At 53.3% G+C, this 26,808-nt stretch overlaps 2 protein-coding genes across 4 annotated transcripts in view; one reads left to right on the top strand and one right to left on the bottom strand.

The window, feature by feature from the left end:
* Positions 1 to 2,400: 2,400 nt before the first annotated feature.
* Positions 2,401 to 11,154, bottom strand: MON1A (MON1 homolog A, secretory trafficking associated). 2 transcript variants are annotated; one of them, XR_013996802.1, is made up of 6 exons: positions 9,705 to 11,154; positions 6,544 to 6,683; positions 4,941 to 5,423; positions 3,591 to 4,243; positions 2,754 to 2,901; positions 2,401 to 2,666 (listed from the first exon to the last, which is right to left on the bottom strand). XR_013996802.1 is itself a non-coding variant. In XM_081106251.1 (6 exons), the coding sequence occupies exons 1-6, from the start codon at positions 10,064 to 10,066 to the stop codon at positions 2,526 to 2,528; spliced, it is 2,040 nt and encodes a 679-aa protein (XP_080962377.1). In that variant the 5' UTR covers positions 10,067 to 11,154; the 3' UTR covers positions 2,401 to 2,525. The 2 variants fall into 2 exon arrangements, 1 of the variants encoding a protein (XP_080962377.1); XM_081106251.1 differs by having other exon boundaries at positions 3,591 to 4,356.
* Positions 11,155 to 16,280: 5,126 nt separating this feature from the next.
* RBM6 (RNA binding motif protein 6) overlaps positions 16,281 to 26,808 on the top strand; it is a 68,563-nt gene continuing 58,035 nt past the window's right edge. The window contains exons 1-2 of one of the 2 annotated variants that reach the window (XM_081106295.1): positions 16,281 to 16,422; positions 26,511 to 26,617. In XM_081106295.1, the coding sequence (XP_080962421.1) occupies positions 26,574 to 26,617 (44 nt within the window). In that variant the 5' untranslated portion in view covers positions 16,281 to 16,422; positions 26,511 to 26,573. The remainder of the gene's footprint in view (positions 16,423 to 26,510; positions 26,618 to 26,808) is intronic. The other variant, XM_081106296.1, reaches the window with a different exon arrangement.

Below are 26,808 nucleotides of genomic sequence, written 5' to 3'. Positions count from 1 at the left end.
GGCTTTGAAGAGTGAGGAGAGTGGGAGAGAGGAGCCCGCAGCCCAGCAGAATTCCACGGGCATGAGGAGCTGTAATCTCCGCTCCCCGCCCAGCCCCTCCTCCTTGCTCCTCCTTCCAGGAGCACCCTTCCCCTTTCTCCTCCTCCAGGGAGCCTTCCTGGCCCAAGCAGTGCCAGTCCCATTTTTGGGGTCTCACAGACGCTATGCTCCATCCACCCCGGCAGAGTTCATTCTGGATAACTGACCCCTTCCCCCATTCCTAGTGCTGGACTCCGCCTCCACGCTGAGCACATGGTGACAGAGCAGGAGCACCTGTGTGGCCACACCCAGGGCCCGGGGAACCCAGTACCTGGGGTCACGTAAAAGGCACTCCCTCCTCTACGCAAGCTCGGAAAATCACCACATGGCTCCTGTGTTCCGCAGGCACCGTGTCTAAAGGTAGTCAGGCAGGGGCAGGGCAAAACCGAATGAAACTTTCTCCGCCTGGAGCAGAGACGTGGGAGGGAAGGGGAGAGAGAGAAACATGGATGGAGACACACAGACTGGTTGCCTCCCGCACGGGACCCTGGCCAGCCCTTGACCTGGAATCGAACCTGCGACCCTTTTGCGTGTAGGCTGACACTCTCACCACTGAGTCATGCCAGCCAGGGCGAGACACGGGTTCCTGGGACCTGTATCCGCCTCCAGACACTTAGTCACCCTGTCCTCCCCTTGGGGGGCGGAGGGGGTGGGGGGGGGGGAGTGCTGCAGTTAACAGTTGGCTCTCTGCTGCCACCGTGTGGCCACGCTGCTGGCTGCCCCAGGCCAGCGTCTCGCCTACAGCTGGGTCACCGGGCAGCGGGTGTCCCCAGGAGCGCCTGCCCCCTCCCCAGCTGCACAGGCCGAGGCAGGCACGCCCTGCGGGAAGCCAGCTCAGGGGCCCTGCAGCGCCCCGCACAGGTCGCCCCCAAGGCGAACTCACAAAGCCTAGCCTCGGTTTGGCTCGCGGCAGCTGCCACCTCGAAGGAGTGCTGGCCACCCCCCCCCCCCCAAACAATACTCCAGAGCACTAGTGCCCGCCTCTTCCTCCAGCCCAGGGACCACCTTAGAGGCAGCAGGGGGCCCGCTCTAACCACGGCAGAACCCCACACCTCGCTGCAGCACCCTCGGTGGCTCCCGCTGCCGGGCTTCTACCTGGAGTCGAGAGCCCTAGGCCTTGGAGACTCCCGGCTTCGCTGTAAACCAGTCCCACCGGGTCCTTTACCGGGACCTTCCCTTTGCACAGGCTGGTTCCTCCACCAGGAGCACCTTCCCTGCTCGCCTGCCATCCCTCCCTCCACCCCCATTAAACCCCCCACTCCTAGGTGTCTGCTGTCCTAGGTACAAGCTCCTCTCATTGTGACCACCCCTCTCCCCACCAGGACAGGTATGAGAAGCCGAGTCCCGCCAACAAGAGCGCCTCGGCTGACTGTGACCGAACACCCGCCCTGGAGGCAGTGGTCTGCAGCCTTGGCCAGGAGCGAGGGGAACAGCAGGGAACAGGCAGAAAAGCAGCCCAGGGCCCGTGCGCCCGGCAAGCGAAGCTGTGGCTGCTCCTGAGGGCTTTGGGGATCTAGGCAGATGGCCTGCTGCCATACTCATCCTCACGGGAGCAGGGAGGGGCCACGGGCAGGAGCTATGCTGCCGTTTCCGGGGACAGTGAAGTAGGACCCTTCCAGGGCGCCTTCGCCCCAGCCCACCCACATGGACACGCTCCCCACATGGCTTGCTTTCCGTGCAGATATTTTGGCCCAGCTCTCAGACTGGTGAGCATGACTCATGCTGGTCTGAAGACATATACAGTGGACGCTGTTCTCTGATAAACACGTCCTGTCTTCCACTCCCCAACAGTGAGGTGGCCACGTTGTGGCAGAACGAGGAGAGGCCCTGGGCAGCAGGGAGGGGCTCCTGCACTGGGCCCTGAGCTCTGCCCAGAGAGGTCTCAGGAGAGTGGCCGAGGCTGTGCCTTCCCTGCTCAGCGTCCTGGGGCTCCCGGCTGTGCCAGGACTGACCCTCCCCACTTGACCGTCCCCATCTTATTCAGCCCTGCCCCTGCCCAGCGACAGCAGCCCATGGCGCAGAGCCCCAGCCAGGGCTTCCAGGTGGGTAGGTGGTCCTTGGGGGCCCACTCAGGAGTGACGGGAGGCACAGGGGGAAGGGCTGGCAGGGGCAAAGCCAGGGCGATGCTAGAGAAACCCTTATGTGTGGTGGGACTTCGGCAGAAAGCAAACAGCTCAAGTCCAGGGCCCAACTCTGAGCTCGTACGGCCTGATGCTGGTGGAAGGAGGGAGGGAAGGAGGGCAGGGGCTAGGACGGAGGACCCGGTGTCTGTGAGCAAGAGTGAGTGAGCAAAAGAGCCAATGACCAGGCCCGACACGTGTCTCCCCAGAGCACTTTAATGCACGCACCCACAGTCCCTGCCTGCTGCCTGGGCAAGGGAGGGCCAGCCCCGCCTGGAGTGCCCATGGCTCCCGTGCTCCCACGGCCCAGCGGGCTCAGGATCCTCATCAGTAGGTGAGGGGCGTCAGGATAAAGAGGCGGTCTTCTTCCTTGCGGATCCAGCGCATCAGCTTATGGATGGCGTCCACGGCGGACGCCTTGGTGCCCAGGGGGCTGTAGCACATGTAGAGCTCAAAGGCACCTGTCACCTGAAGGAGGGGCACAGGGTGATCACCCGGGTTAGACACACCCTGCGGTCCCCGCCAGGACCCCGAAGCCCGGCCCAGCCGCCTTACCCAGGCCAGGAGGTTCTCGTTGGGGCCTGTGTAGTAGATGGTCTTGAGGGGGCGGGATGCATTGTGGGCTCGGCTGTGCAGGTACTGGTAGAGGCCCAGCAGCCGCTCCTGCTCCTCCTCACTGGTGTACGGGGCCTCCATTTCAGGGCTGGAGGTGGGGGAGTGGGTTCAAAGGCACCACTGTCATTGCCTGCTCTGCAGATCTAGAAACACCTACTCCTGGCCAGGAGGACGCCGCCATGTGTCTTACCCTCCGAATGCTCCCCCAGGACAGGGCATTGTCTCCCCACCGCAGAAGACGCCCCAGGAAGGGCTGGGCCCACCCAGACTAGAGGCCTGTTCTCCCTCACGTTCATGGCATCTTTGCTGACCCTCCCTGAGAGAGGCCAGTCGGAGTTTAAGTGTCCAAGACGGAGGGACAGGTCTGAAGTGGAGGGAAGGCGAGCTGGGAACTCTCTGAACCGCGAAGGGGCGAAGGGGAGACAGCGCCCACCTGGCCTCAGCCCCTCTGCTGGCGGCGGGGAGGAGCCCCAAATCCTGGGCTGGACCAGTGACCCCTACGGCAGTTCCTCCAGGACAAGGGCCCGAGGCTTCTGTTCCGGCTTCCTTCCCGGGGCATCGGGCGTTTCCGGCCGCCCGGGGAATAGAGTAGAGAGGTGTGTGCCCGTGGAGAGGAGGGCGATAGGGAGTCTGGGCCCGGGTATCAGAGTAAAACAGACCCAGGGTGTCGGTCTGTGCCCAGAGGGTCGTCAGTTTCAGCGCCACCTCCGGGCTCAGGCCCCACCAGCCCGCTCCCCAGCCCAGCTCCCGCCAGCAGCGCCCCTGGGCCTCCCTCACCTGGTGAAGAGTCCGGAGCTCTTGGACTTGTAGAGGAAGTGCCGCAGGTCGGGGATGCCCACCTGGGCGACGCTGTAGCAGGGCGTGCGCAGCGCCTCCCGCAGCGCCACGTGGGCCCCGCGCCGCCGCAGGCGCTCCTGGAACCGGCGGCGGCAGTCGGACACGGCGAAGAAGTCCTCGCGGTCGGTGGACACGAGCAGCAGGCACAGGTCGGCGTCGGGCTCCAGGTAGGAGATGTGCGCGTGGAAGAAGCCGGCCGCGTTGAACTTGGGCAGGCACACGGGCGTCCAGGCCTCGCCCTCGCGGAAGGACGAGGAGGAGCTGATGAGGTTGAAGAGCAGGTGCAGGTCGATGGGGTGCAGGAACTGGTCCCGGCGCCGCACGAGCGCCACGAGCTGGTTGCGGGCGAGCAGGATGGAGAAGACGAGGCTGCGCGCGCGGGCCTGCTGCAGGCTGGCGCTCACCGCGTCCCGCACGGCCGCCGCCAGGGGCAGGCAGCGCGCCGCGCCCATCAGGAAGCTGGGGTCCCGCGCCATGAGCTGCAGCAGGTTGTCGGTGATGCGCTCCGAGCCCGAGAGCAGGCGCCGCAGGTCGTAGTTCTGCTTCTGCTGGAAGATGTGGCTCAGCTGCGCGCCGGTGAGGAGGCTGAGGATCTGGTAGTAGATGTAGAGCAGCTCCTGCGTCAGCTCCTGCGCCGACTGCCGCGTGCGCGCCACCGCCACCAGCACTAGGGGACTCCGGCGCACGAACACGACCTTGTAGCCATCTGGGGGGGAGGGGAGGGGGGATGTCGGCTGCAGCCCCTTCCAGGAAGCCCTCCTGGACTGGCCTCACCCAACTCCCTCAGAGCCCTGCCTCCTGGCAGCTTGTCGCTTTCCACATCCTCTCCACCCTTCCTCTGAGCTCTGCACACAGTAGGGGCTTCAGGATGGTGAGAGAAACAGCTGCTCACGGCCCCCTTTCCCTGAGGGAGCCGGGCCTGTTCCTGCAACTTGCCTCACCGACTAGCACCAGCTGAAAGCGGGGAGCACTTCAGAAAAACACGCTTCCTGAGCTAAAAGTCAAAAAGATCTCGGGGGGGGGTCTCAAGACCTGGGGTTTTTGGGTCACCTCCCCAGGCTTCCCACCCTCTCCAAGGGCAAAGCCCACATCAGAGCCACCTTTGGCCTCAACAGCCCTAGGGGGCGGTCAGGGTGGTTGCTCGCTGATCAGATGAACACCTGGAGACAGTGAGTGGAGGGCCTGCCCTGGGCACACCGCACAGCCCATCCTCTAGGCCCCGGGAGTCCAAAACCCGCTGGGAAGCGACCATGGCCAGGGGAGCCCTCCCAGCCCCCTCAGGTGGCTCACCCGCATGGATGGAGCGAATGGCGTTCTTGTCGGCCTCCAGGAAGGACACCAGGGCCACCATGACCCCCATGGTGCTGGACAGGGCTTCCTCGGACCCGTAGCGGGAGTACACGGGCTTCCCCGCCTCGCTCAGCACGAACACATGCTTCTGGTGCAGCCGCCAGGCCTCCGCGGCCTCCTCCTCCCCGTCTCCGGCGCCCTCCCTGGGGGGCTCTGTGGCCGGCCTCCCGGAGGCCCCTGGGGGTTCCGCCCAGTCCTCGGAGCTTCCTGGCAGCATCTCCTCCTGCAGGTCCCGGGCCACGCCTGTCAGCTGGGTGCTCAGCTCACTGAAGTCCTGGCTGATCTGGCGCATGTCCGCAGGCAGTGGGGGTGGGCCCCCGGCACCCTCCTCGGAACTCTCCCCAGGAGCCGCCCCATTCTCCGGCTCAGTCAGGTCCTCGTAGGAACGGGCGTGGACAAACATGGCACCCTCCTGCCCGGCACCTGCCAGCCAAGAGCACCAGTGCTTAGAGCAGCAGCCGCCGGCAGACCCCTCACCAGCAAGGTGTCTCCCAGATGCCCTCGCATGACTGCCTGTCTCCATGAGCAAGTCCCTCTTCCCTCTGCGACTCACTGTCCGCCTGCGACTCACTGTCCGCCTGCGACTCACAGGCCACCAGGCTCCTCCACCAATCACACGGGGGGGCAGGCCCTCATGGCTGGGGGCAGCTGCTGTCTGCCCGCCTCTCTCACGCGCATCTGACAGCCTTGTCATCCCAGGCACACGGGCCTCTGTCCACCTGCTCCTTGGCCACACTCAACACCGCCACCTACCCCAGGGCTTCTGCACCTGCTCTTCCCTCCGCCCGGAAGGCACCGGGCCCCTCGCATGGCTGGCTCTGTCAGCTCTCAGCAAAGATGCTCGTTGCCTCCTCACCCGACCTCCAAGCCCAGCACTGTGTGCCTCCCTCCTGAGCGTCTCCTGTGACACTTGTCGGTTACTGTCCGCTCCCTAACTGTGATGGGGTTCCCCCGCGGGCCGGAAGCTGGCTGTTCACTGCTGTGTGCCCGGACCCCCTGCCCCTGGATGCCTCCTGTGCTCAGTGAGCCTCCCCCTGGGAGAGGCCACGCCACTGACAGGGCCACTAGCCTGTGACTCCCCCAGGGGCCTTGTCAGTCTTCCTCTTCTGATTTCTGGGTGTTTTTTTTTGACAGAATAACTCAACAGATATAGTTTGGGTCTCTATTATGAGGTCAGCTCTGTACTAGGCATTGAGGACACAACTGCTCTGCGCTCAGAGGGAGATGGGTAATACGCACATAAAAAATAAAATTACAAAATAACGAGTGTTCTGTACAGAGCAGGCCTGCCTCGCGAGGAGGCGACATTCACACCTCCTCGCTGGAGCGGAGCCGCAGGTTCACTGCAGACATGGGAGGGCCCAGCTGGCGGCAGACAGCCCGGGGCAGACTGAGCTCGGTCCCCTGCAGGACCCCCTGCCTCTGACAAACGCCCAGTGAGCTGAGCACACACGCGATGGCATGGGAGGGAGAGAGTGGAGGGAATCCGGCCCACCCGGAGGCTGCTCTAGCGGCCAGCTGTGCACACCCTGCCCGTCCGTACCTGGCTCCATTCCCTGGGCCAGCCCCGGGGTGGGGCTCTCGGCTCTCTCCACACTCTGCCCATCGGCAGGAGCCAAGGTGCCGTGGGGGCACTCGCTGCTTCTCTTCCTCTGCATGTCAGCAGCCATCCCCTCGGACCTCCTGTGGGGCAAACGAAAGGCATCATCAGAGGAGGGGGGGGTGCTGGCAGGGAACGCCGGCATCCTTAACAGCGAGTGAGCGTCCCTCCCAGGACCCGCTAACTCAGTTCTCTGGGGATGGGCTCTGAGGGTCCCCCCTGGAAAATGAAGCTGGTTGCCCTGACCTATGTGGCTCAGTTGGTTGAGTAACGTCCTGTGCACTGAAAGGTGGTAGGTTCAATTCCCGGCCAGAGCACATGCCCAGGTTGTGGTGTCTCTCTCTCTCTCTCTCTCTCTCTCTCTCTCTCTCTCTCTCTCGTTGTTCTTTTCCTGATCATAAAAGGAAGAATTCATGGTATCTATTCATTGTCGAAAACTTGGAAAGGACAAAAGATGTCATTTTCCCACCATACACATTTCCCACTGTTCACACTTTAGTGTATTTCCTTCTGGTCTTTTTTTTAATGTATATAAAATGTAACTTTTTGCCAAAACCGGTTTGGCTCAGTGGATAGAGCGTCGGCCTGCGGACTGAAAGGTCCCAGGTTCGATTCCGGTCAAGGGCATGTGCCTTGGTTGCGGGCATATCCCCAGTGGGAGATGTGCAGGAGGCAGCTGATCGATGTTTCTCTCTCATCGATGTTTCTGACTCTCTATCTCTCTCCCTTTCTCTCTGTGAAAAATCAATAAAAAAATAAAAATAAAATGTAACTTTTTTAACAAACTGATATCAGCAGGCAAAGCTCATTGAATGCCTAGGCAGCGTGCTAAGGTGCCGTGGATTAATTCAGCTGTTCCCGATCACTGCTCTCAAGGCAGGCGCTCCTCCCGGGCCAGCTCTAGAGATGAAGGAACTCGGCTGGGAGAGTAAGTGCCTGGCCCCATGTCACCGCAGGAGGGAGGCATGAGAGCTGGGGATTGAAACAATTCTCTGTCCTGATACCTTTCACTGAACATCCTAACATTCCTCCATTCAAAACGGAGTTGAGCCCGGCCGGCGTGACTCAGTGGTTGAGCATCGACCTGTGAACCAGGAGGTCACGGTTCAATTCCCAGTCAGGGCACATGCCCGGGTTGCGGGCTCCATCCCCAGTGTGGGGTGTGCAGGACGCAGCCAATCAATGATTCTCCTCATCAATGTTTCTCTCTCTCCCTCTCCCTTGCTCTCTGAAATCAATAAAAGTATATATTTTTAAAAAACGGAGTTGAGCAATAGTTTTCTTTCTGGATATGTAGGCACTTGCAGTGTGTTCTCTGGGGGCCTTGCCTGCAGGGAGACTTGACCCCGCTAGGAATCGGGTGTCAGGAACGTCGCTGGAGAGGGACCTGGGTTGACCTGGTTTGCTTTGATCAGTCTCAGTTTCCTCATCTATAAAATGGGGACAGTGATAACACAGACTCATCGGGTTGTGGAGAATTAAATGAGATCATCCATGTAACCTGGTTACCCCGGCGCGGAGTAGGCACGGTACACCACTCAGCTGCTGCCATTCGCACATCAGGACTGTCCTTACTTAGCATTCAGACCAGGTGCAGCTGCACTTACATGGCCCCCCGTGGTCTCTGCCCTGTAAAACACTCTGAGAGTTTGCTCCCCCCGAGCCAGGCCCAGAGTGAACGGCCTGGGAGAACCTGTTTCTGACCTTCTGAAGCCAGTGAGCTCTGGCCTGAAGTGACCCACCTGCGGTACCCGGCCAAAGAGCTGTCTATGGGGCTAGGGCTGGGCGTTCCTCCAGGCTACCTGGCTCCTCCTGGGCCCTGGACGCGCAAGAACAGACCATTCATTCGCTCTCTGCTGCTCCTGGAAGTGTCTCCCAAGTGGAACTCCTTGGTCTGCCACATGTTCCTGCCCTTTGGCCTTGCATCTCGGGCTCACAGACCCACGCAAGGTCTACAGCAGCTTGCCCAATGGCCCCTGGGGCACTACCCACTGACACCTTGTGGCTTCAGGTGTCTGAGTCAAGCCCGGCTGAGTAGTACCCACATGGAGTGGGGGCAGGGGCCGCTGGCCAGGGCTGGTGGCCGCCCCTTCACCACAGCTCCGCTGCCACCTGAGACCATGCAACATCTCAGCATCCCCACGGCCAATCTGGGGACCCAGCCAGAAGCCCTGATGCAGCAGACAGCTCTCCAGACACTTACCCTGGACACTAGGCAGGGAGCAAAGCCCACCCCGCCCGCCCCCGGATCCCTAACCTGGACAGTGAGGCTCCTGCGAGGCTGAGCCTGAAGCGCTGAGCAAGAGCGGGCTCTTGGAACCAGTCCCAGGGGCTCCCTGGGGGCCCCCTCAAGCAGCTTCTCGGGGCCGCCGGGCTACTTTGCCTAAAGGTGCTCAGCTGTGACAGGAGCCAGGCCAGCAGGCACCTCCCTCCCTCAGGCGCCCGCCCTGAAGGGGAGAGGGCCTGGCCAAAGCCCCTCCCAGCTGGCTCCCTCTTCCTGCTTAGAGCGAGTTCCATCGAGCCTTGACCCTTTGGGGAGGGGCCTCGGGGCGAGAGGCGCAGACACGGCCAGGTGAGGCTGAGCGGCGGCGCTTCCGCAGGATGCTGACTCGGGACTGGGAGCTGGCCACGCCCCTCCCTGACAAAGGCTGCGCGCCCAGCCCTAGCGAGCGCGAGCCCAGAAAGGGGGCTCACCCAGGACGAGGGGCGGCCCAACCGCCCGAGTCAGAGCACCCCGGCGGGCAAGTCCCAAGGCCCAAGGCACGTTCAGGGGCTGCCCCGCTCAGCCCAGTCACCTCTGCGGGTCCTGGAGAGAACTCCGCGGGCGGCAAGTGTGCACTGGGGGGCGGGTCCTTCCTGGCCACTGCCCGCTCCAGGACTTCGCCCTCCCCGCCAAGGGGGCTCCAGGCCTCGCTTTTGTATCCCCCAGCTGGGGACCAACCGCTAAAGGACCCCGGGGAGAACCTGTCCTCCGACCGCAAAAGGCAGCGCGGACGGCAGGACCCCTTCCCCCGACCTGCCGTCTCCAAGCCCCTCCCTCCACGGATGACAGCTCGCCAGTCTCCCTGCGCCCCCAGGCCACGTGGGTTGGCAGTCGGACCTACCGCTTTCTCCGGGGCCCCCGGACGCACAGATCGCCGGTCACTGCCCTCTGCCGGACCCCCGGGAGGGCACCGGGATCGGGCCGGGCCGGGACTGAGAGCGCAGGTTCGCGGGGCCACGACACCCTGTGGACACCGACATGGCCACAGCGCGGACCACCGCCTCCGCCCACCGCCCGTCGCCCGGCCGCCGGCCCAGGAAGCCGGCCCTCGCCCGCCTCTCCCCGCGGAGGCCCGGCTCCAGCCTCTTGGCCCGACCCTGCCCGTCTCGGGCTGCATGATGGGAAATGTAGTCCGCAGAGCGCGGCCTCCAGCGGTGCCGGGGGCGGGGCGTCCGGGCCAGCAGGGCCCCGGCCGGGCGACATCTGGGTGGGGCTGTCTCACCCGCCCCGCCCGCCTTCTCCTGCGTCCTGTCCGCGCCCCCCCTCCCCCCGCCACCCACCGCTTCCTCCGAGTCCCAGTCCCGAGTGGACCAGAGACCCAGGCCCCCCGCAGCTAGAGGCTATGTCCAGGGAGAGGAAGACACTTTGGCCTTGGTCTCTTCTCTGCCTGTGGGCGGACCGGGAGCGCGGAGAGCGTTATAAATGTCTTCGGCGGGTTGTAAAGGATGTAAGCACATCAGTTGTTGCTAAGAAAAACATCCCTTTAGCCACGTTTTAATACTATACTGTGAGGCTCTAAAACGGTAATTCTCAAATCTGACTGCACAAAGAGTGACCTGGGGAGCTTAAAACAGAAACAGAACACGAACGCCGGACCCTGAGGGGCTCGGTTGGTCAGAGCATCTCCGGATTTCCTCTCCACCCTCTCCCGGCAAGTTGCCGGTTCAGCCCCTGGTCAGGGCGCGTACAAGAATCACACAATGAATGCATACATAAGCAGAACAACGAACCGATGTTCCTCTCTCTCAAGTCAATAAATAATAATTAAAAAACAAAACATGAATGCCTGGACCCCACCCCTAGAGAATTTGATCTAATTGGATTGGGATAGGTCTCCTGGGAGAGTATCTTTTTAAAAGCTTCCCAGGTGATTTGCCAGGGCCAGGAACTGCTACAGAATTTGTACTTTCCTAGATGCAAAGCAATAAAAACAGGAAGACATTAAGCTTTCCCAAACAATTTTATTTTTGGAGAACAGTTGAAAGATGTAAAATTGGGGATTGACAACAATACTGCTCATGTGTTCTCTGAAGCAATTAAATCACTTTACAGCCTGGGAGTCCATTCGCCCGACAGTTCTGGGTGCAGGGAGAGTCTGAAATCACTCCTTCGATTCCCCTCCCCATTTAAGGTCCCAATGCGGTGCTCTGCCCTGCGCTCCTCTTGTGGTCACAGAGGGCTGCCACTCGGCAGCCTCCCTCCACACACTGGTCTGTGATCACATGGGGATGACGAAGCCGTGGCCTTTTACCAGAGATAGCTTTGCACAGGGCTCTTAGACCCTTGCACATAACTCAAGAGATCAACCAAAGGACATGGACACTGGGGCGGTGGGGGCTTGTCCTGGGGAACGGGAGTGGCGGGGGCGGGGGGTTAATCAGGGAAAAAGGAGACATATGTAAAAAGCGAAAGATTTATACGATCTGAAGAGAAACCAGAGTACAGGAGACGTATGTAATACTTTAAACAATAAAAAAAAAAATGAATCAACCAGAGTGCATAAATAAGTGGAGCAACAAATCAATGTCTCTGTCTCTAAAAACCAATCAATAATAATAAAAAAAAAACTTCATTTAACCCACTTGTTGAATTATATTTAAATATTGGGACAACTCCTTCCTTTACTTGTTTGCTGATAGGATTACCAAGTAATAAATCCTTGACCCAACTGGTGTGGCTCAGTGGTTGAGCACCGACTATGAGCCAGGAGGTCCCTGTTTGATTCCCAGTCTGGGCACATGCCCAGGTATCAGGCTGGAACCCCAGTGGGGGGCATGCAGGAGGCAGCCGATCAATGATTCTCTTTCATCATTGATGTTTCTATCTCTCTCTCCCTCTCCCTTCCTTTCTGAAATCAATAAAAATATATTTTGCCCTAACTGGTTTGGCTCACTGGATAGAGCGTCGGCCTGCGGACTGAAGGGTCCCAGGTTCGATTCCGGTCAAGGGCATGTACCTTGATTGCGGGCACATCCCCAAGTAGGAGATGTGCAGGAGGCGGCTGATCAATGTTTCTCTCTCATTGGTGTTTCTAACTCTCTATGCCTCTCCCTTCCTCTCCGTAAAAAATCAATAAAATATATTTTAAAAAAATAAAAATATAGCCGAAACCGGTTTGGCTCAGTGGATAGAGCGTCGGCCTGCGGACTGAAAGGTCCCAGGTTCGATTCTGGTCAAGGGCATGTACCTTGATTGCGGGCACATCCCCAAGTAGGAGATGTGCAGGAGGCGGCTGATCAATGTTTCTCTCTCATCGATGTTTCTAACTCTCTGTCTCTCTCCCTTCCTCTCTGTAAAAAAATCAATAAAATATATTTAAAAAAATGCTTTATAAAAAAAAAATAATAATAAATAAAAATATATTTTAAAATATAAAAGAAACAAATCTTGGCCTTTTGGAACAAAAATATATATTTCAATCCCATGATGGCTGTGGAGCCTTGTATGGCGCTGCTGCAAATTTTGGGCTTTGCCGCCAACAACCCTGCAGGCTCCCCTGTGCCCTCTGTGGCCCTCCAGGTTTGGGGTTCCTCGAAACCTTCGCTTGCTGGTGTGTAGGCCCAGGGTTTTCACGGAGCCAGCATGTCATCTCCACAAACCTCTTGTTCTTCCCCGTGTTTCTTTTCTTCCATCGCTTGCATGGACGGTTCAGAACCCGAGGCTGCGGCTGTAATGAAGTGCCCTGACTGCAGTCTGTCCCCAGCCCTGTCGCCCTCTTGCTTATGTGACAGGCAGACCCTTTCATGAGTCTTTTAGTGTCTTCAGCAGTTTTCTGCTCACACACATGCAAGACAGCTAAGGTGGAGTATTCTGAGCTAACAGTGACAGCCGTCCTTCCCTGGACCTTCCGCACAGGGTCCTTCCTGCCTTCATTGCTTCGCAGCTCCCGGCAGGCAGCTGGTTTCCTTGCTCTGCTGGGAAACCTCACTGGGCTTCCCTCATCTCTCTCTCCTGCTTACGGTCTCTCATTTTAATATTTGAGCCATGACCCCGAAGGAGGCTGAGACAATGATGCTTTTCTCTCTGAGAAAGACGCAGGTGCTGAAAGAGCGCCGCCTAGCGGCTGGGCCCTGTGCCCCCATCCCAAGGAGGACACGGCTTTGGATCAGCCCTTTCATCGCTCCTACATCTTGATCTTGGGCAGTAAATACAGCCTTACAGATACTATGAGCCCATGTAATTTTAAACAATTCCAGATGCTTCCTCTGAAAACCCTCAATAATTACCTTAATGAAAAGGGCAAAGTACTCAGTAGCATGAGCCTTGGACGAGTACAGACCTGGGTTTACCCCCACACCCTCCACTTTCCTGCTGTGGGCAAATGACTTCATCTTTCTGGGCTTTGGTTTCCTTAACTGGAAAAGGGTCTGTCATAAGGTTATTGTGACGATTATTTATTTTTTAAAATATATTTTAATTGATTTCAGAGAGGAAGGGAGAGGGAGAGAGAGATAGAAACATCAATGATGAGAGAGAACCGTGGATCGGCTGCCTCCTGCACAGCCCCCTACTGGGGACTGAGCCTGCAACCCTGGCACATGCCCTGATCAGGAATCGAACCATGACCTCCTGGTTCATAAGTGGACGCTCAATCTCTGAGCCACTCTGGTCGGGCTACTGTGAAGATTAGATAACAAAATGCTAGCACAATGCCAGGCATATAGTGTGATGAAGGGTAGCAATTATTATTACCCAAGGACATTGGGACATAGGCAAGAATAATTAGTTCCTTAATACGGTTTACCTCTTTAGAGGATAAAGTACTATCTGATAAGGAACAATGCATCAATAATGACCCAGTTTGGCCTGGCTGGTGTAGCTTAGTAGTTGAAAGTTGACCTTGAACCAGAGGTCACATTCAATGGTTCAATTCCTGGTCAGGGCACATGCCTGTGTTGCAGGCTCAATCCCTGGTGGGGGGAGTGCAAGAGTCAGCAAATCAATGAATCTCTCTCATCATTGATGTTTCTATCTTTCTCTCCCTTTCCCTTCCTTCATGAAATCACTCAAAATATATATTCTTTTTTTTAAAGATATATTTTATTGATTTTTTACAGAGGGGAAGGGAGAGAGAGAGAGAGTTAGAAACATCGATGAGAGAGAAACATCGATCAGCTGCCTCCTGCACATCTCCTACTGGGGATGTGCCCGCAACCCAGGTACATGCCCTTGACCGGAATCGAACCTGGGACCTTTCAGTCCGCAAGCCGACGCTTTATCCACTGAGCCAAACCGGTTTCGGCAGTATATATTCTTAAAAATGGCCCAGTTTGGGAAGGAAAGTCCAAATACCCACAGCTCTTTGTAGCTGTTCCTCCTCTTCTCTGGACCCTCTTTAGTGCTGGCATGCCCCGGGGCCCAGGGCTGGGACTCTGATCTGTCTGCACACACTCGCTCCCTTACGGCCTTGGCCTTCTCCTCCAAGCCCAGGGCTTTAGATACCAGCACTAGATTCGTTGATACCGCCCAGATTTGCATCTCTAACTCTGACCTTTACTCTGAACTCCCGGCTGATGTATCCAACTGACAACTCCAGGCCCCACTAGGCATGGAAAACTCCCACTGACTCGTGCTCTTTCCACCAAAACTGCTCCTCCCACATTCTGCCCTCTCTTTCCTCATCCCAGTTGTCTCCTGTGGCCACTGTGACCACACAAGTACCATCCTGTTGTGGTTATATTATCACAAGTCTCCTAACCAAATGTCTTGCTTATGACCTTCTTACCTTCGGCCTATTCTCCACACGGCAGCCAGTGGGATCCTATTGGCATGGAAGGCAAGTCATATTATTCTATTAGAGGCCCGCCCAATGCATGAAAATTCCTGCAAGAGTAGGCCTTCCTTCCCCCGGCTGCCGGGTCTAATTAGCATATTACCCTTTTATTATTATAGATTTAGAGCCTTCCATCTCCCTTCTTACAGAAACCAAACTGATTTCAGCAGAGGGTGTATATCTTGTTTAATAACCGCTCCCATCTGCATCTCCGCTAGGGCAGAACTTTTTTTTAAATTTTTTTATTTTATTGATTTTTTACAGAGAGGAAAGGAGAGAGATAGAGAGTTAGAAACATCGATGAGAGAGAAACATCGATCAGCTGCCTCCTGCACATCTCCTACTGGGGATATGCCCGCAACCCAGGTACATGCCCTTGACCGGAATCGAACCTGGGACATTTCAGTCCGCAGGCCGACGCTCTATCCACTGAGCCAAACCGGTTTCGGCAAGGGCAGAACTTTTATAAGCTTTGGCTTTTCCCCTGTATCTCCAGCACCTGATACAGTGCTTGGCATACGGTAGGTACTTCATACAATTCTTGAAGAACTGACTTGCAGACAAGATGCCTGAAAAGTGGGAAGGTAACTTTAAAGACTGCTTACCCCCACCACCTCCTTTCTCTACAGATAAGGCTTTATTTAAGGACGCTTTATAGGCTTTTCTTGCAGCAGACTTCTTTCATCCCCTGAAATTGAATTTAGGCTATAAAATCAGGTTTCTTTCTCTAAGGACCCACTGACAGGGACACCAGGTGGCTGGAATCAGCAAGCATTTCAGGTGCAGACAATCCACCTGGCAGCCTGGAGCCGGCCACTGCAAGAGCATTCGCTAAAACTGCGATGCCCCGCGTCCCGCTAGAATGCTGATGTGCAGGCAGCTTCCAGCTTCTCCGTGACCTCGCGCAAGTCACTCTGAGCCAGTTTATTGCTGAGAACTAGTCAGGCCCCGTGGCAGCTGGGCTGATTCTCCTTCAGAGGCAGGGAGGGCTCCCTCCTGAACCTTAAACGTAGCTAACACAGCCCGGTATTTCCGGGCGGGGGATGCCTAGAGGGACGAACCCGTGTGACCACTGCTTCTCTGACTATCCTCGGCCTCGGGCTCCCTTTCTTTCCCTTCACAAGAAGGCAGCCTCGCCCTGACCGGTTTGGCTCAGTGGATAGAGCGTCAGCCTGCGGACTCAAGGGTCCCAGGTTTATTCAGGTGAAGGGCATGTACCTGGGTTGCGGGCACTTCCCTAGGGGGGGTGTGCAGGAGGCTGCTGTTCGATGTTTCTCTCTCATCAATGTTTCTAACTCTCTATCCCTCTCCCTTCCTCTCTGTAAAAAATCAATAAAATATATTCAAAGAAAAAAAAAAAAAGAAGGCAGCCTCGAGCTGCACGGGCCAGGGTGGTCCGCTCGCCCCCGGCCCCCCGCCGGACGAACCGTGGGAGCTGGAGGACCAGTGGCCGCCCACTAGAAGCCAAGCCACACCCCCCGCGGGTCCCACACAGCGGCGGGAAAGCGTGCCCTCCCATTGGACGCCGACAAGCAGCGTGCCCTCACGCTCCGCCCCCGAAGACACACCTGCCCCGCCCCCCCACGCGCGGGGCACGGCGGGAGGGGAGTCGGCGCGACCCGCCGCTCTACTCCATATCCCGGCAGGCCGAGCGCTCCAGGCGGCGGCGCGGCGCCTTTGTGGAGGCAGCGGCCGGGCGCGGAGGAAGTTCCGGTCTCCGCGACACTGGGTCGGTGGCGGTGGCTGAGGGTTCGGAGGAGCGGGCCGTGGAGGCCGCGCTGCCTCGGTAAGGACCCGGGGCGGGCGGGTGGACGCGCTGGAGCCTGAGGGGAGGAAGCCTGCCTCCCAGGCCGCCCTGGACGTCGAGGGCCCGCGCGGCCTGGACGCTGCGGCTTCGGGGTCGCGGGGCGGCCGCGACTTGGCTCGGGAAGGAGAGAGCCGAGCGCTGGTGTGGAGAGCGAGGCGCCGCCCCCGGGAGGAGCGCCCCGGAACGGTCGCGGGCCTGGGGCGGGCCCCGGTCGGGCGGTAGGATTACCGGTCCGGCCTCGGGGCGGCCGGCTTGCGAGTCGGGCACTGGCGCGTGGTGGCGGGTCGGGGCTCCCGGTCTGTGGGGCCGCAGGCGGCCGGGCCTTCGGTTCCTTCCTTTTGCCTGCTTTTCTGAGGTGTCGCTCGAGGGGGAGTCTTCTGTGCCCAGCACGTAGCCCGGCCCTCGGACCCGGACGGACACGAGCGGGCTCGGCGGGACCCCACCGGGCGCGAGAGCTCCGACCCCGACGTCATGGGCAGTAGAACCCGGAGGCGGGGCGGGGGCTGGTGGGTTCTGCGCCCGTTGGACGAATGTGGGGAGAGCGGGATTTTCCCTCGTAGCCCCTCTTTTCAGATTTTAGATCCCGGTTGGCTTTGCCAGTGGGTTTCCTTCCAGCTGGAGAAGGGACGCGTGGCTGCCGCGTTCCGCTCGGGGAGCGCGTTTCCCATAGGAAGGGCCTGGTCTGGCAGGGCCGGTCCGCTGCGAGGGTAACCGTGCCTTTTGCGTGTTCCAGGTGGTTGCTTGGGAAGGTCAGAGGGGCAGGATGTGGGTGAAGGAGCCCCGCAGACTCCCATGCGTCCGGTCGCCTGGCTCGGCTTCTGAACTCGGGAGTGTGCCCTGGGTCTGTTGTCCACTCCCTGTTGAGTGACGCCACCCGCGTGGATGGTTTCATCGTGTCGGCCTCGGCGAATTGTGCGGGCTGTGGGGAGGGGTGTCCCGAGCGGGTGAGACACGTAGGCCTGGCAGAGCCCGCAGTCCCTCCTGAGTGGTGCCCACCGGGTTGGTGAGGCAGTGGAACCTGCACCTCGCCTCGTGGACTGGCCCCCGGGAGGTGCCTGACCCGGGAGTGGGCACCAGGTCTCTGTCCGTCCTGCACATCTGCAGCGTCCTTCGTTCCCCAGTGCTGTTGCCAGACCTGGGTGCTTGTTGCCTTTTGTGTCCTAGGTTCTGGGAGCCTCTCAGAGGAGGACTGTCCAGGGGGGAGCTTACCAGGTGAACCCACCGTCTTATTGCCTGTGCTCGGGGGCGGGGTTATGTTCCTCTGCCGGTGGTTATTGTTTTACTGGTGGTCATCATGACTTAGTTCAGAGTGACATTGAAGTGAAAACTATGGGAAAGTTTTGAAATTCTAAAAATCGTGTCATTTCTTGGATGGGCTCTTCTAGCTAAACACCAAGTGCTTAGAATTAAGTTTTCTGTTAGACGCCCGCCCCCTTCTCCCCCCCACCCCATAACTGTAGGAGCTCTAGAATGTGATAGTGTTTGATTCCCTGGCGACTCCACTAACTCGGGGACATTTGGCAAATTACCTAATTTCAGTTTCTTCAATATGTGAAATGAGGTTAAGAAATGTAGCCACCTCACAGATTGTTGTGAGGTTAATGTGATACATGTGAGCCGCCACTGTTACTTTTTTTACAGCTTTGTTGAGATAGGATTCACACATCTGACAGTTCACTTATTTAAGGTGTATAAGTCATGTTTTTTGCATATCACTATTTTTTTTTTTTTTTTACAACGTTGTGATAGCCCTGGCTGGTGTGGCTCAGTTGGTTGGATGTCATCCGTGCACCAAAAACATTGCCAGTTTGATTCCTGATCAGGCACATACCAAGGTCATGGGCCCCATCTCAGTGGCCCCCTGCAGGAGGCAGCTGATGAGTGTTTTTGCCTCTCTCTTCCTCTCTCTCTAAAAATCAATTTAAAAAATTTTAAAAGTTGTGATATATAGTAACAAAATTTACCATTTAAACCATTTTTTTATTTTTATTTTTTTTTAATATATTTTATTGGTTTTTTACAGAGAGAAAGGGAGGGAGATAGAGAGTTAGAAACATCGATGGGAGAGAAACATCGATCAGCTGCCTCCTGCACATCTCCCACTGGGAATGTGCCTGCAACCCAGGTACATGCCCTTGACCAGAATCGAACCCGGGACCTCTCAGTCCGCAGGCCGACGCTCTATCCACTGAGCCAAACCGGTTTCGGCTTAAACCATTTTTTTAATCCTCACCTGAGGATATGTGTATTGACTTTTTTATTTTATTTTTTTAGAGAAGAAGCGGGGAGGGAGAAAGAGAGAGAAACATCAATGTGAGAGAGAAACTGATCAGTTGCCTCCTGGATGCTCCCTCACTGGGGATTGAACCCGAAACATAGGTATGTGCCCTGACCTGGAATTGATCCCACAACCTTTTTAGTGCACAGGGTGATGCCCCAGCCAACTGAGCCACATGGCTGGGGCATCATTTAAACCATTTTTTAAAAAATAGATTTTTATTGATTTCAGAGAAGAAGGGAGAGGGAGAAAGAGAAACATCAATGATGAGAGAGAATCGTTGATTGGCTGCCACCTGCATGCCCCCTACTGGGGATGGAGCCCACAAACTGGGCATGTGACCTGACTAGAAATGAACTGTGACCTCCTGGTTCATAGGTTGATGCTCAACACTGGCCAGGCGGCTATTGAAACCATTTGTGTGTTTTTTTTTAACAATGTGAATTTTTTTTTTAAGAGAGATTTTATTTTTTATTTTATTGATTTTTTTACAGAGAGAAAGGGAGAGGGATAGAGAGTTAGAAACATCTATGAGAGAAACATCGATCAGCTGCCTCTTGCACACCTACTGGGGATGTGCCTGTAACCAAGGTACATGCCTTTGACCGGAATTGAACCTGGGACCCTTCAGTCCGCAGGCTGATGCTCTATCCACTGAGCCAAACCGGTTAGGGCTGTTTGTTTGTTAATGAGCACTTTTTTCTATTGATTTTTAGAGAGAGTGGAAAAGAGAGGGAGAGACAGAGAGACACAACGACTTGAGAGAGAGACATTGATTTCTGGCCTCCTGCATGTGCCCTGACTAGGGCCAGGGAACAAGCTGTAACTTGTATGTGCCCTTGACCGGAATCAAATCCAGGACCATTCAGTCCGAGGGCTGATGCTCTAGCCACTGAGCCAAACCAGCTAGGGCTAACCCATTTAGTTACATTCAGAGTGTTCATTACACGCACAATATAGTGCAATCACCACTATTTCCAAAACTTTTTCATCATCCCAAACATAAACTCTAACCATTAAGCAAATAACTCCCATTTCCTCTACTGTCAGCACCTGGTAACATCTAATCTATATCCTCTTTCTGTGAGTCTGCCTGTTCTAGGTACTCCATGTAAGTGGGATCATTCAATAGTTGTGCTTTTGTGTCTGACTAATTCACTTTAACATAATGTTTTCAGAGTTCATTCATGTCATAGCATGTATCCAAACTTCATTCCTTTTTTTAAAATCTAAAAACAAAATTTTGATTGAGGTATGATTGATATCTTCATCTTTTTTAAAAAGTATATTTTTATTGATTTCAGAGAGGAGGGGGGGGGAGAGGGAGAGAGAGAGAGAGATTGAGAGAGAAACATCAGTGATGAGAGAGAATCATTGATCAGCTGCCTCCTACACGTTCCCTACTGCGGTTCCAGCCCGCAACCCCGAGCATGTGCCCTTGCTGGGAATCAAACCTGGGTCCTTTAGTCCACAGGCCGACACTCTATCCACTGAGCCAAACCAGGTGGGGCTCTTCATTCTCTTTTAAGGCTGAATAATATTCTGTTTGTATGTATGGACCATGTTTTATCTCTGCATTTGTTGGTAGACGTTTGGGTTGTTCCCTCCTGTTGGCTACTGTAAATAATGCAGCTATGAATATGGGTATCCAAATATCTCTTCCTGTCCCTCTTTTCAATTTTTTGGGCCATATACCTAGAAGTGGGTCATAGGATAATTCTGTGTTTAGGTTTTGAGGAACTGCCATTCTGTTTTTCCACAGCATTTGCAACATCATTTTACATTTCCATCAGCAATGCACAAGGACTCCAGTTTTTCTACATCTTTGCCAATACTTGTTATTTTCTCTGTGTTGGTTGTTTGTTATTGTTGTTATTAATCCTCACCTAAGGATTTTTTTCCATTGATTTTTAGAGTGGAAGGGAGAAAGGGAGGAGGGAGAAAGAGACAGACAGAGAGAGAAACATCACTGTGAGAGAGACACATCAATTGGTTGCCTCCTGCACTCCCTCTGACCGGAAATTGAACCCTCGACCCTTTGGTGTGCTGGCCGCTGCTCTAACCATTGCGAACACCGGCCAGGGCCCTTTGATAAAGTGCAGTTTGTCTATTTTTCTTTTGTTGCCTATATTTTTGGTGTCATTCAAGAGATCATTGCCAAATCCAATGCACGAAGCTCCCCCTTTTAACTTTTGTATCTGATGTTCGGTAAGGGTCCCACTCCATTCTTTCACATGTGGGTATCCAGCTTTCCTATGACCATTTGCTGAAATGTGTCCTTTCTCCATTGCATGGTCTTGGCACCCTTGTTGAAAAATCCCTTGACACCATATATGTGAGGGACTCAGAAATATTAGTCACAACATCTAAGAAATGGAAGTAGCCCAAGTGTCCATCAGTTGATGAATAGATAGAATGTGTGAATAGGTATATTCATACTATAGAATGTTATTCAGTCTTAAAAAGGAGCCCGGCCAGCATGGCTCAGTGGTTGAGTGTTGACCTATGAACCTGGAGGTCACGGTTTGATTCCCAGCCTGGGCACAGGCCTGGGTAGCGGGCTCGATCCCCAGTAGGGGGCGTGCAGGAGGCAGCCGATCAATGATTCTCTCATCATTGATGTTTCTATCTCTCTCTTCCTCCTCCCCCCTCTCTGAAATCAATAAAAATAAAAATAAAAAGGAATGAAATTCTAATAGATTCTGCAATATGGATGAACCTTAAAGACAATATGCTAAGTGAATAAGCCAGTGACAGAAGGACAAATATTGTATGATTCCACTAGTATCATGAGAGGTACATTAGGGTGGTCAAAATTATAGAGACAGCCCTGGCTGGTGTGGCTCAACCTTGTCTTGTGCACCTGGAGGTTGCTGGTTTGATTCCTGGTTAGGGCACCTGCTGAGTGGCAGGCTTAATCTCCAGTAGGGGGCATGCGGGTGGCACCTGATCCATGTTTCTCATTGATCTTTCTCTCAAATGAATAAAAACATTTAAAAAATCATAGGACAGAAAATAGAATGTTGGTTGTCAAGGGCTCGGTAGAGGGGAATGGGGAGCTCCTGTTTAATGAATATGGAGTTTTAGTTTTGCAAGATGAAAAAAGTCCTGTGGACGGATGGTGGTGATGGTTGCACAACGGTGTGAATGTACTTCATGCCACTGAAATGTATACTTAAAAATGGCAAATAGCAAGTTTTACAATGTGTATTTTACAACAATTTTTAAAAATACGTAATTTTAAAATCAGAATGGATCTTATTGATTCCACTTTCCCATGTCCCGTTTCTTACTGACTCCTCTTCCACTTGACCAAAAGGCACCTCTCTATTAGAAATCAGACGGAAGTAAACTACTTAATTGAGGAAAGCCCTTCAGGACACCAAACAATGTTTATATCCTACTGAAGGCTGTTTGGCTTCTTTCCATTTTCAGAGCTATTATGAATAAAGCTGTTATAAACAACAAGTATTTTGTTTTCATTTACCTCAGGTAAATACTTAGTGGAATTACTGCGTCTTAGAGTGACATTTGTCAGAGCAATTTCTCAAGTACTTGTACTATTTTGCCATCTTTCCAGCAATGTATGAGAGTTCTGGTTCCTGGAAACCCATGTGTATTTGACTTAGTGAGTCTTTTTGCTAATTTTAGCAGTTCTAGTGGGTGCGTATTGTGATTGTGGTTTTCTTTAGGATTAATAATAGCATTTTCCAGGTACATGTTGCAGATATTTACTCCCCGTTCCCTAGTTTGCCTGCTCATTTTCGTAAACAGAGTCTTCTGAAGAACAGGTTCTCATTTTAATCTCTATGGTAGTGCTTCCCGGACCTTTCCTAGGAGTGTCTGCTGACACCATGCTCAGGGAGACTTTCTCCTCTGGTTTCTTTTAGAAACTTATTGTTTAGCTGCTACATTATGTCTGATCCATTTTCAACTAATTCGTTTTTCTAATTAACTTTTTTAATATATATTTTTATTCATTTCAGAGAGGAAGGAGAGGGAGAGAGAGATAGAAGCATCAATGATGAAAGAGAATCATGGATTAGCTGCCTCCATGCCCCCGCTGGGGATTGAGCCCACAACCCGGGCACGTGCCCTTGATCGTAATCAAACCCGGGACCCTTCAGTCCACAGGCCGACGCTCTATCCACTGAGGCAAAGCAGCCAGGGCTTCCAATTAACTTTCTTTCTTTCTTTTTTTTTTATTGTTTTATTGCTTAAAGTCTTACAAAGGGTATTACATGTCTCCTTTTTCCCCCCGCCCTTGACAATCCCCTGGCCTCCCCTACCCCCCAGTGTCTTATGTCCATTGGTTATGCTTATTTGCATGCATATAAATCCTTCGGTTGATCTCTTACCCCTCCTCCTGCCCCCCCACCCTCCCCGGCCTTCCCTCTGTAGTTTGACAGTCTGTTCGAGGAAGCTCTGCCTCTGTATCTATTTTTGTTTATAAGTTTATAATGGTCTTTATTATCCATGAATGAGTGAGATCATGTGGTATTTTTCCTTCATTGACTGGCTTATTTCACTAAGCATAATGCTCTCCAGTTCCATCCATCCATTGCAAATGGTAAGAGTTCCTTTTTTTTACAGCAGCATAGTATTCCATCGTGTAGATGTACCACAGTTTTCTAATCCATTCATGTACTGATGGGCACTTAGGCTGTTTCCAGATCTTAGCTATGGTGAATTGTGCTGCTATGAAAATTAACTTCCTATTGTGGTATGGTGGTCCACAAAGCAAGTACCATCAGTGGGGAATCAGGATGTGATTCTGGAGATGGAGCCTGAGAAAGTGCTGCCACATCCAGAGAAGGCAGCGGCATGCAAACTCCTACTTCAGTCTGAAGCCCTGTAATTGGAGGGAAGACACATAAAATTTTAGTGGGAATTTTTTGGTGGGGATAAGAGTGCTATCAGCAGCACTAGTTCCAATAGTACATTCTAAAATTGCTTCTGGTCTTTTTTTCTTTTCAATTTATTTATGTATTTATTTTTAAATATATTTTTGTTGATTTCAGAGAGGAAGGGAGAGGGGGGGAAGAGAGAGATAGAAACATCAATGATGAGAGAGAATCATTGATTGGCTGCCTCCTGCACATCCCCTACTGGGGATTGAGCCCACACCCTGGGCATGTGCCCTTGACTGGAATTGAACCCGGGACCCTTCAGTCCGCAGGCCAACACTCTATCCACCGAGCCAAACCAGCTAGGGCTTTATGTATTTATTTAGAGAGGGGGGAACATCCATCTGTTGCTCCACCCATTTACGCATTCACTGGTTAATTCTTTATATGTATATATTTTTTATTGATTTCAGAGAGGAAAGGAAAGGGAGAGCGAGATATAAACATCAATGATGCGAGAGAATCATTGATCAGGTGCCTCCTGCACGCCCCCTACTGGGGATTGAGCCTGCAACCCGGGCATATGTCCTTGACCAGAATCGAATGTGGCCCCTTCAGTCCGCAGGCCGACGCTCTATCCAGTGAGCCAAACTGGCTAGAGCTCATTGGTTGATTCTTGTATGTGTCCTGACTGGGATCCATCTTGCAACTTTGGCATATCGGGAGAACACTAACGTACTGAGCTAGCTGACCAGGCTAGAGCTGCTATTGTTTAAAAATTCATGGTTGGGGCCCTGATCCAATAGGTCAGTTGGTTAAAATACCCTCCCAGTATCCAAGGTTGCATGTTCAATCCTGGTCAGGGCACATACAAGAATCAACCACTGAATGGAACAACAAATTGATGTTTCTCTCTCTCTCTCTCTCTCTCTCTCTCTCTCTCTCTCTCCCTCCCTCCCTCCCTCCCTCCCTCCCTCTCCCTCCCTCCCTCCCTCCCTCCCTCCCTCCCTCCCTTCCTCCCTTCCTCCTCCTACCTCTTGCCCTCCCTCCTGCCCTCTCCCTACTTCTCTCATATCAATAAAAAACATTTTCTAGTTGGCTAGGTGTTCAAACCAACCTTTTCCTTCTGTGCCCTGTTTATGCTTTTAGCTGACTGTCCTTTGGGGCCCAAAGCATTTACTTTGGAAAAAAATTAGCGTTTAAAGCAGAATAAAGCTGCTGCATACCACAGCCAACAAATAGAATAGGACCCTAAGCATGTGCCCTGACCAGGGATTGAACCAGCAACCTCTTGGTTCAAGGGTCGATGCTCAACCACTGAGCCACACCACTGGGCTGCTTTTTTTTTAAGCACTTGTTCATCTAATATTTTAAAAAAGATTCCCTTGAGTGCCAGGAGTTCAAACAAACCACACCAACAAACAAAAAAGAGAAAAGCAGAAAATGAACTCCTCTCTGCTTCTGCAGATTGGTTTTATGATGGGGCACTCCCTCAGCACCTGGCTGTGCTTGCTCCAAGCCTAGGGATTAGCCCAGGTCAAAGCTTCTCAAGTCTTGTCTGATCATGTGTCTTGCCTGGGTATGCATGTGGCTTTCTACATTTTTCCGTATACATGTTGCCTTGAAGTGTCCTTATTTCCCAAAGTTTTTCACCCCAACTTCTCTAAATATCCTATATAATAAAAGCCTAATATGCAAATGGACCGAATGGCAGAACCCCCAGTGGAACAACCGGTCGCTATGACATGCACTGACCACCAGGGGGCAGACGCTTAACACAAGAGCTGCCCCCAGCCCACAGGACCCAGGCTGGCCGAGGCGGGTGCCAGTGGGGGGGCCCCTGATCACCCTGCTGGTCACCCCATAGATTGGCTCTGATTGCCAGCTAAGCCTAGGGACCCTACCCATGCACGCATTTCATGCACCCGGCCTCTAGTGTGAGACTATAGTTTGCTTTGTAGCTTTTATTAGCAATGCCTGCTGCTTCCCCCGACTCCCCTACCACAGAGTTCTGAGTTAGGTAAAATAGAAACAAGCACCTCGAATCAGTCCTTCAGATATCCCCCAGACAGGTTAGAGCAGATGTACACAAAAATTCACAAACCAGGTTTCCTTTTGATTTGATGGAGGAAGGTGGGAACTGGGCTGCCACTACTTCAAGACTAAAACCACTGCCATGTTAGAGAGGGCATGGGGCAGGGATCAGTAAAGACATAAAACTTTCCTATTATTTTGAAGATGCTTTTTCTTGAATGAGCATTTGCTTTGTTGTTTTAAACCTTTGATTGTTTTCTAACGCTCCAACAAAGTTGATTCAGACAGTTACTGCTTTTGGGGGGGAATGCCTTCGTCTGTCATTTTACTGACCTATAGGTTATCTTTTCACCCTCTCGATAGTGTACTTGGATGCACTAAAGTTTTTAAAATTGATGAAGTGTCCTTCATCTGTTTTGTCTTTTGTGCCTTTGATGTCATTAAGAAACCATTGCCAAATCCAAAGCCATGAAAGTGTGCCTCTTTTTTAGTAGCTGCAGCAAAGGTCTACCCATGACTTCTTAGCTTCTCTTGGGTTATGTGCCCATCTTCAGAGCATCACCGTGGTGAGGATACTAGACTATTGTGGTTGGCCAGGCTGGATGGTGTAGGACTGGTGTTCATGCTAATTAAGATGCTGTTTCTCGAATGGCTACTAGAAAAATTAGTCAATGTTTATAAATGTGAAGCATTCTTAGTACACTGAGAAGTTTGTAGTGGCCTGGAATATGCATTTCTAATTTTAAAAATATATATATTTTTTGTTATAAGTTAATAAGTGAATGTTTAAAAGTGACTTCCAAAAATATCCCTGCTGCTGTGGTCCCTCATAAGGTAAGCAGGAGAAAATTAGGTTAGCTTTACTTGATATTCTAATGTTCTCATTTCATGTGGCTTGTTTTGCACAGGTACCGCTGTAACCAACATTTGGTGGCGAAAGGACCTGCTTATCGGGCCCCTCGGCTTAAGAGATGTGGGGGGATTCGCGACCTGCTAATAGAACAGGCCCTTTTCGGTAAGTCTTAAAATAATGAATATTGAAATGGTTAATATATTCATGATACAGTATAACATTTTTATGGACTACCATTAACGGGGATATTTTGGTGTGTGTAGAAATAGCTCTGGTTTTTAAAAAATAAAAACATTTAAAAATTTTTAGTCATTTCTGAAGTGATTCTGAGACTAGATATCCAGCGTGCCAAG

Source organism: Myotis nattereri, assembly GCF_964212035.1.
Source record: "Myotis nattereri genome assembly, chromosome: 14".
NCBI classification, from domain to species: domain Eukaryota; kingdom Metazoa; phylum Chordata; class Mammalia; order Chiroptera; family Vespertilionidae; genus Myotis; species Myotis nattereri.
This window is presented reverse-complemented; position numbering and strand designations above follow the sequence as displayed.

Coding starts and splice junctions, on each gene's coding strand:
- MON1A (XM_081106251.1), bottom strand. CDS start 10,066: ATGTCGCCCGGCCGGGGCCCTGCTGGCCCGGACGCCCCGCCCCCGGCA. Junction 5,424..6,543: donor GGCCCAGGGAATGGAGCCAG/GTACGGACGGGC, acceptor CTTGGCTGGCAG/GTGCCGGGCAGGAGGGTGCC. Junction 4,357..4,940: donor CATTCGCTCCATCCATGCGG/GTGAGCCACCTG, acceptor CCTCCCCCCCAG/ATGGCTACAAGGTCGTGTTC.